The following is a 14,152-nucleotide window of genomic DNA, read 5'->3' as shown; positions in this document are numbered from 1 at the left end:
TGCTCCCAGACCCTGAGGGCACACAAGGGACCTCTGGTGAGTGTAACTTTGTAAATATTACACATGGTTTAAAAGCAAGCGTGTTTAATGATGAATTTGCCCTGGCAATCGCGGCCAGTACAGCTACTGGAAAAGTCTGTTAACGTGTATGGGGATGGAGCGGAAATCCTCCAGGGACATCTCCAGAAAGCTCTCCTTCATGTACTCCCAAAGCCTTTGCAAAAGGTTTCTGGGGAGGGCTACCTTATCCCGTCCACCATGGTAGGACACTTTACCACACCAGGCCAGTAGCACATAGTCTGGAATCATTGCATAACAAAGCATGGCAGTGTATGGTCCCGGTGTTTGCTGGCATGCAGACAACATCCATTCCTTATCTCCCTTTGTTATCCTCAGGAGAGTGATATCATTCACGGTCACCTAGTTGAAATGGGGTGATTTTATTAAGGGGATATTCAGAAGTGCCCGTTCCTGCTCAGCTGAACAGAAATGTTCCCCGCTGATAGCCACGCGGTGGGGGGGAGGGGTGAAGTGATCATCCCAGAGAATTGTGTGTGTGTGTGTGGGGGGGGGGGGTAGTTGGGTTTGTGCTGCATGTTAACCTGGAAACCGCAGCCCCTCCTTTTACATTGCAAACCCATTTTAAATGGCCAACCCAACGGGTGCTTGGTATGGGAAATGAGGGCGCTACTGTTTGAAACCATTCCCACATGTTAAGAAGGTTAAAAAAGCCAAAAGACTGTGGCTTACCATGGCTGCCTGCAAGCCGAAATCTGGCACTGCATGAGTGATCTGTCACACCAAACCGGCAGGCCCTCAATATGAGGAAAAATGCGACCTTGTAACGAAAGCACATGTGCTGTGTAATGTGAACAGCAAAATTTAACGTGAAAGAGTGTACCCATTGTTCTCTAAAATGTCTTTTTTTTAACCACCTCTCCCTTCTCCTCCACCAGCTGCAAATGTTTCTCCTTCACAGAGGCTAGTGAAGATTAGAAGGAGAAAACGGCGGACTCGGGATGATATGTTCATGGAGCTCCAGATGTCCTCCCACGCTGACAGAGCACAGCAGAATGCGTGGAGGCAGTCAATGTCAGAGTGCAAAAAAGCACAATATGAACAAGAGGAGAGGTGGCGGGCTGAATCGTGGGCTGAAGAGAGCAAGTGGCGGGCTGAAGAGGATAGGTGGCGTCAGCTTGCTGGCAGAAGGCAAGAGTCGATGCTCCGGCTGCTGGAGCATCAAACTGATATGCTCCGGCTGCTGGAGCATCAAACTGATATGCTCCGGCTGCTGGAGCATCAAACTGATATGCTCCGGCTGCTGGAGCATCAAACTGATATGCTCCAGCGTATGGTTGAGCTGCAGGAAAGGTAGCAGGAGCAGAGACCGCCGCTACGGCCCTTGTGTGACCAACAGCCCTCCTCCCCAAGTTCCATAGCCTCCTCACCCAGATGCCCAAGAACGCAGTGGGGGGGCCTCCAGCCACCCAGTCACTCCACCCCAGATGATTGCCCGAGCATCGGAAGGCTGGCCTTCAATAAGTATTAAAGTTTTAAACTGCAGTGTGTCCTTTTCCTTCCCTCCTCCCCCACCCCTCCTGGGCTACCTTGGCAGTTATCCCCCTAGTTGTGTGATGAATTAATAAAGAATGCATGAATGTGAAGTAACAAAGACTTTATTGCCTCTGCAAGCAGTGCTTGAAGGGGGGAGGGGAGGGTGGTTAGTTTACAGGGAAGTAGAGTGAACCGGGGGGGCGGGGTGGAGGGTTCATCAAGGAGAAACAAACAGACGTTTCACACCGTAGCCTGGCCAGTCACAAAACTGGTTTTCAAAGCTTCTCTGATGCGCACCGCGTCCTGCTGTACTCTTCTAACCGCCTTGGTGTCTGGCTGCGCGTAATCAGCGGCCAGGCGATTTGCCTCAACCTCCCACCTCGCCATAAATGTCTCCCCCTTACTCTCACAGATATTGTGGAGCGCACAGCAAGCAGCAATAACAATGGGGATATTGGTTTCGCTGAGGTCTATCCGAGTCAGTAAACTGCGCCAGCGCGCTTTTAAACGTCCAAATGCACATTCCACCACCATTTGGCACTTGCTCCGCCTATAGTTGAACAGGTCCTGACTACTGTCCAGGGTGCCTGTGTACAGTTTCATGAGCCATGGCATTAAGGGGTAGGCTGGGTCTCCAAGGATAACGATAGGCATTTCAACATCCCCAACGGTTATTTTCTGGTCCGGGAAGAAAGTCCCTTCCTCCAGCTTTTGAAACAGACCAGAGTTCCTGAAGATGCGAGCATCATGTACCTGTCCCGGCCATCCCACGTTGATATTAGTGAAACGTCCCTTGTGATCCACCAGGGCTAGCAGCAGCATTGAAAAGTACCCTTTTCAGTTTATGTACTCGCTGACTTGGTGCTTCGGTGACAAGATAGGGATATGGGTTCCGTCTGTCGCCCCACCACAGTTAGGGAATCCCATTGCAGCAAAGCCATCCACTATGACCTGCAAGTTTCCCAGAGTCACTACCCTTGATACCAGCAGGTCTTTGATTGCATTGGCTACTTGGATCACAGCAGCCCCCACAGTAGATTTGCCCACTCCAAATTGATTCCTGACTGACCGGTAGCTGTCTGGCGTTGCAAACTTCCACAGGGCTATCACCACGCGCTTCTCAACTGTGAGGGCTGCTCTCATCCTGGTATCCTGGCTCTTCAGGGCAGGGGAAAGCAAGTCACAAAGTTCCATGAAAGTGCCCTTACGCGTGCGAAAGTTTCGCAGCCACTGGGAATCGTCCCACACCTGCAACACGATGCGGTCCCACCAGTCTGTGCTTGTTTCCCGGGCCCAGAATCGGAGTTCCACGCCATGAACCTGCCCCAGTAACACCATGATTTGCACGTTGCTGGGACCTGTTCTTTGTGAGAGGTCTATGTCTATGTCAATTTCGTCATCACTCTCGTCGCCGCGCTGCAATTGCCTCCTCGCCTAGTTTTGTTTTGGCATGTTCTGGCTCTGCATATACTCCAGGACAATGCGCGTGGTGTTCATAGTGCTCATAATTGCCGCAGTGATCTGAGCGGGCTCCATGATCCCCGTGCTATGGCGTTTGGCCTGAAAAAAGGCGCGAAACTATTGTCTGACGGAGGGAGGGGCGAGTGACGACGTGGCTTACAGGTACAGGGAATTAAAATCAACAAAGGTGGCTGTGCATCAGGGAGAAACACAAACAACTGTCTCACACAGAATGGCCCCCCCCAAAGATTGAACTCGAACCGCTGGATTCAGCAGGCCGTTGATTTCACGGAGGGAGGAGGAAGCAAATGAATACAGAACAAATCTGGTCCATCTATTTTTTACATCTTAAGCTGGCAGCAGACGGTGCAGCATGACTGATAGCCATCGGCATCTTCTAGGTGCTTGGCAGAAGATGCTGTACCATGACTGCTAGCCATCATCGTCAAGACTGTTCAATAGGACTGCCCGCAGGACTGAGTCTCCAGGAGACAAAACATGTCTGCCCGGGTGCCTCTGACCGAACTCACTGAGGAATACGACGACGATGGATACCAGTCGTAATACACCATCTACTGCCAAAAGGCAAGGAGCTGCTGCTGTATAGCAATGCAGTACCACGTCTGCTGGCACCCAGATGACATATGGTGACGGTGAGCTGAGCTGAGCGGGCTCCATGTTTGCCATGGTATGTTGTCTGCACAGGTAACCCAGGTAAAAAGGCACGAATCGACTGTCTGCCGTTGCTCTGACGGAGGGGGAGGTACATGATGACATGTACCCAGAACCCCCCGCGACACTGTTTTTGCATCATCAGGCATTGGGATCTCAACCCAGAATTCCAATGGGCGGCGGAGACTGCGGGAACTGTGGGATAGATACCCACAGTGCAATGCTCCGGAAGTCGAAGCTAGCCTCAGTACTGTGGACGGGGTCTGCCGACTTAATGCACTTAGAGCATTTTATGTGGGGACACACACAATCGACTGTATAAAACCAATTTCTATAAAACCGGCTTCTGTAAATTCGACCTAATTTCGTAGTGTAGACATACCCTAACATAGCTTCCAGATCATCTGGCTCTCTACTGAAAAACACAAGATTTCTGCCTGAAGGGGGTAAAAGAAGCTTGAAAGAACCCTCTGCCCAATAATGTACTTTCCTTTAAAATTTTCCTCTCCACTTTCTTTGTAGCTTAATCCTTACATTTTTATTCTCCAATAACTTCTCTATAAAACTAAGTGTATGAAGACATTTTATATTCCTGTTATCGTTATTGCAGGCTGGGCTGGTAGCACTACCTATTAATGTTGCCTGACATTTCCCATTATACAACACTGTTTTTCAGTTGCGTTTAATTTTGCTAATCTTTAACAGTTTGAACTGAAATTTTTCATGTCGGGCAGAATTTATTTATTTATTTAAATGTTAGGCAAAATGGTTCAGCTGTTTTTTAAAACCAGGCTGGGGGAAATAGTGATTTGCCCATGTTTAAAAAAAAAAAAAAAGAATTCTGGTGACCTTTTTCTTTGAACAGTTCTAATACCCCATGCTTTGGAGCAGAAACTTTAAATTTGGCGGGGAATGGTTTTTTGGGGTTTTTTTAGGGTTGTGCCTTTTGCCGTCCCTATGAAAATCTGCCCAATCTGGCCAAGTTTTAAGCCTTTGAAAAATTGCGGTTTCCGTATGCTCATTAGAGACTTCTTTGACTTTCAGCAGCTAAAATCTTGAAAGATTCCATTCTCACTGAACATGTGCAAGCCTCTTGCAGCTTCTTGTGCTGACCAAAGTGCACGTGCATCATCTCCAAAGTGATTGAGCATGGTCCAGCCCAAGGGTACAGGGGCTCAGAAGGACTTTCTCTGTAATGGCTGACATGCACTGGATCTGAGAGTAGGGATACTCCGATTTTTCACAGGTTAGGTGTTGGCCTAATGCAGGGGTCGGCAACGTTTGGCATGCGGCTCACCAGGGTAAGCACCGTGGTGGGCCAGGCCAGTTTATTTACCTGCTGACGTGGCAGGTTCGGACGATCGCGGCCCCCACTCGCCATGGTTCGCCGTCCTGGGCCAGTAGGGGCGCCGAGAAGCGGCGCGGGCGAGGGATGTGCTGGCCACGGCTTCCCGCCGCCCCCATTGGCCCGGGGCCACGATCAGCCGAACCTGCCGCGTCAGCAGGTAAATAAACTGGCCTGGCCCACCAGGGTGCTTACCCTGGTGAGACGCGTGCCAAATGTTGCCTACCACTGGCCTAATGCTTCCTCCATTAAAGGCAGTGGTAAAATTCCATTAAGTGGGTGCAGAGTTATGCCAACATTTGAATGCTTTTGAAAATCTCACCTTTAACTTTATGTTCAATGTTTGTACCTTAAGCTGAAGCAGTTGCAATTATTTATCAATTTTTAATCATGTTTTTCCTCCAAGAAAGATCAATGTTGGCCCACTCCAAGAAAACATGCATAATTCCAAGTTAATGCAACAAAAGTTTGCTTAAATGACTATGCTAACACCACGTGATTTTGCTTTCAGTCCATTAATATAGGAATAGCACTTTACTTACAGTAGTGTGTGTCATAGGTTAATGCCCTTTCTCCTATATTGAATAATAAAGTGCAGTCTACACATAATAATTGCTCAAAAGTTTTAGTACTTTCTTATCCATCATAACTCAGGACTAGGAAATTAACACATTTTGTGCAAAATTCATCATGCTAGGTGTCTCTTTTACCCTATGTCTCTAATTTTGTATAAGGCGATGGTTCCCTTTTAAGCTTACTGTTGAGATGAATACGTAGGGGAAAAGCAGTTCATCAGCAGAACAAAAAGACCCCATATGCTGCACAGTAGTTGCCAGTTGTAATGATCAATCTGACCCAGTTTTTAGCTCCTCCTATCGAATTTTTTTGGTTACTCTGGCACAATTCTGTATTGTATATACTTTAGGAATGGGGTTAGAATTGCACAGAATCATGTACTGTAATCTATCTAGAGAATGTTGTAAAATACATTTATTATAATATAAAACACTTGAGAGCATTTTAAAAAGGCTGTTGGAGCTGTTTTTGGACTACAGTTATATAAATCACGATGTGTGAGGCTGTTCAATGTAACTTCTAAGAGAGTGTAGAAGTTAGCCAATTAACAGCTCAAGTTTAGTTGCAAAAGCTTGATATTAATGCTCATTAATAAATTGAAGGTTCATAAAAGTGCTCTCTTCCTTTGAAGTTAGTAATTCAAATTACTGTCAATTGTGAGGCAGCTATTTACAGTAATGTTAGACTTTATTATGTGTTGTTAATGCAAGATCAGGCCACCTCCCGGCAGACTATCCTGCTTTAGGTTTAGCAGACTCTCTTCACCTCGACGTTTGACTTTTGTATACAGCCACTGTGATTGACAGGTTTTCTTTTTGCTATTTAATGTCAAGGTTGGACCCAAACCTTGCAGTTATATTCAGTGTTTTAACCTGTTTGTTTACACTGTGCTCAGTTAAAAAATATTGTTTAGACATACCTGTGATTGCAACATGTGTAGATATACCTGAGCTAGCAGAAATTGATCGTGACTTTTTGTGACTGGTGCTTTTTGTAGTAGTGATGGAGAGATTGTGTTCATAAGGGTTGGATTGAGTTGTGTCTTAATAAGTGCCTGTGTTGTTCTTTAAATCTAAATGTATAGTCACACCACAATGAAAAAATAGACAGAAACAAGACATAGTTTGAGTTTCCTTGAAATTGTTAATATTGATACGGGAAACCATCAAACACTAATGTATCCATAAATTCCTTCATTAAATCCAAAAGCCAAATGGTATTTATACAATTGCTGTAAATATGCCTAAGAGCCTAACTAATAAGCAATTTACTACATCAAAACAGTAACAAAACATTTATAAGCATTTGATCAAGATACTTACAAACGGGCTAAACCTGGGGTGCTTAGACCCATGTTGGTCGGCTCCAACGTGGTCAGGCAGGTATTAGCAATGAACCCCTTTAAGAGTTTACCCTTTAACAAACAAGTGATGTCATTGCCAATTACTCTACTGACTTCAGCAAAAAACCAGTTTGAGACAATTTACCCTTTTTTCCAGTCTTAATCTAGATTCACAGCCTCCTTTCTTCCCAGGGCCTTTCCTTTCTTATCTTCTCTCTCTCTCTCTCCCCCCCCCCCCCCCTTGCTTACCAGCAGACCAGTAGTAAGGTTTGAGCTTGTTTATTTAAGATCGTTTTTCTTTGTCTTGTTACTGCAGTTCTTTTACTTTTACTTTTGGAACCATACATCCTTCCCATACTACAGGTAATACTTACTATTCTCATAGCCTTCATTTACCTGCTGACTGGGACCTTTTCCCTCCTGGCCACATACTATAAAGAGAAAATGTTATTTTCTTAATTAAACTTAGGCTAACTTTAATTCTTTAGTTTTATATATGTATTCTACACGTGCTTATGTGCCCCTAATTACATTAGTATCATACAATTTTTAGTGTGTTTACCCTGGACATCCATTTGAGGGAGGGAAGTCCTATTACTTCTGTTTTAGATGGGGAACTGGGAACCAGAAAGACTAAGTGACTTGCCCAATTTCACACAGGAAGTCTGTGGCAAAGCAGAAAATTGAGTCCGTCTCCTGAGTCCCTGGCTAGTGCCCTAAGCACTGGACCATCTTTCCTCTCACAATACGGTTTCTCAGATGAGGAGAGGTGAGTCTCTACCTTAATCAAGGATTGTGTTGTAGAGGAGCTATAGAGAAAGAACAAAGAACAGAACATAAAATATTCATGTTTTTCTTTTTTTTAAATCTCTAGAGGCATTAGGCCGTAATTACAGAAAATCATCTAGGAGATCTAAAACCGGTATAGGAAGGGATATTGGACATGAACAATTCTGTTTTCACCAGTTCATTCCTTTTGGCAGAAGTCCTATGATCCCATAGCTGACTTGCCCTGGTTAACTTAACATTTCTAACTACAACAGATGTGAGGACCTCACAGAAACTGTTGTGAGAGCTGAAATGGGAGAGCACTTCAAAAAGTGCTAGCCTGATTAAGTCCTGCTCATGCCTGACTGAACTGATGAAACTGGTGATACTAGCCTTGAGGCAGGCCAGAGGAGAAAAGTGTGTGCTTGGAATAGAGTTGTATAGAGTTTGCCAAAGTTGTAATTACTGACTCAGTGTTTAGAGTCTAGGGTAAGAATATGAGAAGAGAACTGTATGCACAGCATTGCCCCATTGAAGTCTCTGGAAGTTTTGCAATTAAGTTCAGTGGGGATAGAATTTTCCCTTCTGTTATGGGTGCAATAGTCTTTTGATACTCTTTGCTGTTTGATATATAAAGAAGGCTTAAAAGTTATATTTCTCCTTGTGTTTTACATTTAGAAACTAACAGATAAATAGAGTTTAAACAGTCTGACTAAAAACTCCCACCTCCCCATAGTTGCTCAATTTCATCTCTTAGGACTCTAGTGATGTCTTGCTAGTTCTCCAGTCACTGTAGAGTCTTCCAGGCTAAACAGAATTTCTGAGAAGCGGGGGGGGGAACACCTTTTTTGGGGGTGAGGTGGGTAATCAACATCAAACATCCTTCAGGCTGCCTTTATAGATGTCACAGATCTGGCTGAACTCCTGTTGGACACTCACGAGGCTGCTGTGAGGGGATCCACCTCACTGGGCCCCCTGTGCTTTAAGCCTCCAGAGTCAGAATGGAGTCCAGACACTGTTCCTGGCGTGCGGTCTCTAGGCATGCTGTTGAGGTACAGATTCTGTCTAGCACCCCATTCTGAGAACTGAGACCATATGAACCAACTGCCTAGCTCCTGGGACCGTGCTGGCCCCTCAGGCTAGGTCTATACTACCCGCCTGAATCGGCGGGTAGAAATCGACCTCTCGGGGATCGATTTATCGCGTCCCGTTGGGACGCGACAATCGATCCCCGAATCGGCGCTCTTACTCCACCAGCGGAGGTGGTAGTAAGCGCCGCCGACAGAAAGCCGCAGAAGTCGATTTTGCCGCCGTCCTCACAACGGGGTAAGTCGGCTGCGATACGTCGAATTCAGCTACGCTATTCACGTAGCTGAATTTGCGTATCTTAAATCGACTCCCCCCTGTAGTGTAGATGTACCCTTAGACTCCCTCGCAGTTTAGACTTATTCTCTCCCAGAACTCCAGCCATGTGGGAACCCTGGGTTTACAGTTTACCTCTTCAGGGGCATGTGATAGTGAAGTGAACAGACACAGATAGACTTGGCACAGGATTCTAAAATACCGTTGTTCTTTACTTTATAGCATGAGAAACACAAATCCATGTAAAATAATAAACACATCTCTAGGCATTTCCCTGCCTCTGGTTTTTCACAGCTCTGAAGTGTTCTTTGGGCTTGGGAAGAGCCCTCTGGGGTGACCAGGATCCTTCCTCTCCAGCTTATGACTTCCCTTCAGAGACATGGAGCCTCCCTCTAGGTCAGCTTTCTCTGACTGTGGCCAGTTGCAGTCAAACAGTACTCCCTGCTATGAAAACCTGCCTGTCTCTTTCCCCTCTCCTCCCCAAAGTTCCTGTCCCTGCCCCAGAGAGTCTCTCAAGTTTGTGGCCCCCTACCAACACCTGGTTCCTTTGTTCTGCTGCTGGTGTTCTCCATCTTCACTTCTTCAGCCCCCTGCAGACAAGCTGAAAGAAATAGCTTCTCCCTGTTCCAGACAGCCTCCTTAGCATACCAGTGGTTCAGTCAGAGTGCAGTTGTTAAGGTTAACAACTCTCCATTGTGCCTTGTTGGGACTCAGTCCTTGTCAGCAAGGGGTAGATTCCACATTCACATAGAGGCTTTCCCTGATACAGCAATTTTCTAATAACTTCATAGTAAAACCAGGATTCTTACTTTGTACAGATAAAGTTCCCAAATTTTCACAGCATACAAAGAACCAAGAAGGCACCTGCCCAATTTTTTTCCCACAAGTTATTTTTAAAGGGGAATTGTCAACATGAAAATTGCATTTATATTTGAATTATACCTATTATGGTTAAGACTGCTATCTGAGAGATTCCTTTTTTCTCATATTTTAGTTTTGTTCATTTTACAGAGTATATTTCACTCTATCCCCTGCAGTCTTGAAAACACTTAGGACTTACGCATGTGCTTAACTTTACACCTTCATTGAATTCAATGGGACTGCTCCCTGCGCAAAGTTTAAAGCGTGTAAACATTTGCAGGATCAGGACTTTAGACTCTTTTTCTTTTATGTGAGGCTGTAACTCAACAACAAAGGATGGGGGAGGGGAGAGGGGAATTAAGTATTTGCAGAAGTAGGGAATTTTCAAATCATAACAATGGGGTGAGGCCCGTGGAGAACTTTTGAAGCTATTCTAAAATTTTTATTTAAACTGACTACATTTCTAAGTTGACCGACCCTTGAAATAAATGTAATGGGAAAAGGCATTTTAAAATGGTATTGATCTGGATGTTGGCACTAATAAGCAAAATCAGTTGGATATTTTCTCCAAGTTCTGAAAAGACATATGAATAATTTAAAAAGGAAATAAAATGTTTGCTTTATCGTTTGCACTTTATACTGTTGGGCTTAGAAAAGGGGGTTCTTTTTTCGGTAGCCCATGGCTACGTTGACTTTAGATCAGTATAATTTTGTTACTATAAGTTTTGTAATACATGAAGTACCCAAAAAGTCTTGCACTAATTCCTTTTATTCTTGCTTTCAAATAGTGCCCTATTCTAAACTAAAATTGCACATTCTTGAGAGTAAACTGATCATGTTCCCAATGGAAATTTCAGGAATACTTGTGGCTATTTTCAAAATGTGGAAATCTATTTATATTTTTTCCATTTGTTTTTTTTCCCTAGGTTTTGGCACTGATTGCATTCATCTGCATAGAGACCATCATGGAATGCTCCCCTTGCGAAGGCCTTTATTTCTTTGAGTTTGTGAGCTGTAGTGCATTTGTAGTTACTGGAGCTTTATTGCTTATGTTCAGTCTAAATCTTCACACAAGAATACCACAGATCAACTGGAATCTTACAGTAAGTTCTCATCCAAATTTTCATATTGTAAAAATAGCTGAATAAACATTTTAAGTTTGTTCTTTAAACTCTGCCTGTCTTTTACTGAAATTTAAGATCCTGAATAAATGCTATGTATACTGAGTAAAATATATATCTTACTTATGTCCAATTTGAACACCCACGGCGTAGTGTGTCTTTAGAAATGTAATGAGATCATAGGATGTTAAATTAAATAAATCTGGAATTGTCTTCTAGCAATTTCTCCTCCTCTGAAAGAGCCTTTCTAGTAGTGCCAACATTTATTATTTATGGCTGAGGTGGGCAAAAATACTCTTATTGTATAACTTTGAGAAATGCTGTCCAAAAAAAGAATTAGGAATCCATTTTATTAGATCTGTAAATCAATACAAAAAATTGTTGAAATGTATGGCAAATATGTTTGTAATAACCTGCTGCTGTTTTTTGACATTCCGAGTGAGGGTATATGCTAAATCTCTTGTAAACATGAACACAAGCATTATGTTATTTTGGGGGGAAATTGCACTGTCGGCAAGGAGAAGTCAGCTCCATTGACTTGGTATGTACCTAGAGACTATAAGAAACATAGACTAGCAGTCCTCATGTTCACAAATACAAGAAATGTGGGTGTGGGGAAAGAATTGCCAGAAACTCTCATTCATTTTGGATGTATCTTCATTTTCTTGCTTGCTATGAGCCTAACTTTCAGACTTGGTTGCCTGAAATGAGCAGGTAGATCAGCATGTAGATCCATTGAGCACCTACATCCGTATTAACTTTTGGACACATCTGTATGCAGTTCACCTGAGGAAATGAGTCTATGCTCCTTTGTTCTGGCCTCTGTTCTGCCTTACCACCAGCACTGTTGTAATCTAGTATAAATTGCTGTTGTAGTTGTACATTTAGGCGTGCAGTCCCAGTGGATCAGCCATCCCTAACCTTAGCAAAGCTGCCAGATTTTTGCTGCTCCGTGTGTGACATTTTGTGCAAATTACTTAACAAACAAATTTGCATATTTGCAAACAACTTTCATATATCCATAAACGTCAACACACCCAGTCCTGAACCATGCTGGTAGTAGGAAATGGAGATGCCCAAAAACTGGCAATTGGGGATGCATAAATGCATGGAGAAAGCATGTATGGGGAGGAAGCTGAATGAGGTGTTTGGGGGAAGGGAAGTTGAGGAAACATGGGGCTTGTGCCTGGGCCCCTCATCTTCTGTCTCCATTCTGCTCTGCCTGCTCCTCCTGACTGCTCCTACCCTGTTTGGATTCAGCAAGGAGAGGGGAGATGGCTGGCTGCTTGTACCACAGTGGCCATTGGCAGTCAATAGTAACAATGGCAGGCCATTCTTGTAGCCCAACTGGATGCATGATGTCTCCACTGTGAGGTGGGAATGTCGGGCAGCGCTGCCAAGTGCACAAGAACGTCACGTAATAAATAAGACTTGGCAGCTCTGCTTATGATGACCTCATTATTGCCTAGGATGTAGGGTAAATACAAGATTTCATGCATATTACAGTGAAGCAAGCCTGACAGCGACTGCTGGGTTGTTCAGATAGTCTTCATGACTCCACTAAAGACTGCTTCTTGAAGAAGCCCAAACATCTATTATTATTCTTTTTTTTAATTTTCTGATAGAAAGAAATCCGCATGTGTGGATCAGATCTGCCCTTGTATACAGCCATGTAACTCCATTGACTTCAGTGGTTTTGTATAGATAAGCGTAAATAATGGTGGGATTTGGCCCTGCATGTTAGTGCTTTTACTGCTTGCAAGAGGATTTTAACTGTATCATGAATGCACGTGGGTAGAGAAGGTTGACTGAGGCTTCCCTTCCCCTTCTTCCCCTCCCCAAATAATGCAGTAAATTTGAACTGTTTAACTACAAGGTCCTTTCAACCACTCTTGGTACTTATTGGTTTGAATAGCCCTGTTCAAGCGATGACAAATAGTTGTACTCAGAATGAGAAATCCGTCTCTAGCATAAGACTCTGATAGAGGTCTTTGAAAAGAAGGGATTTAAAATCTTTTAACTAAAAATAGAGCATTTTGTTGGTTGGGTTTTCACTTGATCTGGGAAAGTAACTTGGACTCATCTTATTTATTTATTTTGAAGTTTGTTTTATTGCTGTTATAATAGTGAACAGAAGGTTTATTTTAAGGCTTTATTCCATCTGCCCAAATTTAAAGGTATAATCTCAATTATATAGTAGTTATGATATGTAGTACTGGATTTAGTAAGAATCCTTACTGAAGATATTTCCCCCAGATTTTCATACGTACACAGTAATGTTTGACATGGGAGAGCTTGTAATAATACCTGACTGTGTAGTGCATGGATCTACCTTGTATGAAATTGTGATTCAACAGATTTGACTAGGGTATTTTGACTAAATTTCTAGTTCTTGTCTTAATACTCTATGCTGAAGTCTATCTGCCCATAAGTACTATTTTAGTGCAGTATAAGGTATACAGTACTGTATTGAGTGGCCAGAGCGCAGCCTGAAGGTCTCAAATGGAGTGGGTTGCAGATGCCCTTGCATCACTACATAGGTGTGGTCAACAGAGACATACAGTAATACTTCAGTAGCTTTTCTACTTTCCATTCAAGTATTTCAGTGTGTTTTATAAACTCCAAGTAAACTTTGCACTATTACTCTTGTGAGATAAGTACTTTTTATTACTCACATTATGTAAATGAGGAAACTGAGACTGTGGCTTGGTCTGCACTACCAACTTATGTCAGGATAACTACATCACTCTTGGAGAGGTGGAATACCTATGTAGATGGGTGAAGCTCTCCCGTTGACGTAGGTAACATCTTCACTAAGCGCTACAGCACAGTGCCGCAAGTGTAGACAAGCCCTCAGAAGGGTTAAATGACTTTTCCAAGGTTACACAGGAAATCTGTGGCAGAGCTGCAAATAGACCTGGAAATTACTGACTCCCAGTAATCCAAGACCATCTTTGTTTCCCAGATCTCCAAGTTGAGGTAAGTGCCTGCAGGATAGTTTGTTGGGACCTGTGGTCTGGAGAATTCTATGCTGCAATCTTAATAATTAGGATAGCTCAAGGCTGCTCTGGTATGCATGCAAATTGAGGC

At 43.6% G+C, this 14,152-nt stretch overlaps 1 protein-coding gene across 3 annotated transcripts in view; it reads left to right on the top strand.

The window, feature by feature from the left end:
* Window positions 1–14,152, top strand: part of CMTM4 (CKLF like MARVEL transmembrane domain containing 4) — a 58,101-nt gene that overhangs the window by 28,089 nt on the left and 15,860 nt on the right. For all 3 annotated transcript variants that reach the window (XR_004647992.1, XR_004647991.1, XM_034788397.1), the window contains exon 2: window positions 10,868–11,044. Coding sequence is in view for 1 of the 3 variants with exons in the window: in XM_034788397.1 (XP_034644288.1) it covers window positions 10,868–11,044 (177 nt within the window). In the remaining 2 variants the exon portion in view is untranslated. The remainder of the gene's footprint in view (window positions 1–10,867; window positions 11,045–14,152) is intronic.

This window comes from Trachemys scripta, chromosome 13 (genome assembly GCF_013100865.1).
Source record: "Trachemys scripta elegans isolate TJP31775 chromosome 13, CAS_Tse_1.0, whole genome shotgun sequence".
NCBI classification, from domain to species: Eukaryota; Metazoa; Chordata; order Testudines; family Emydidae; genus Trachemys; species Trachemys scripta.
This window is presented reverse-complemented; position numbering and strand designations above follow the sequence as displayed.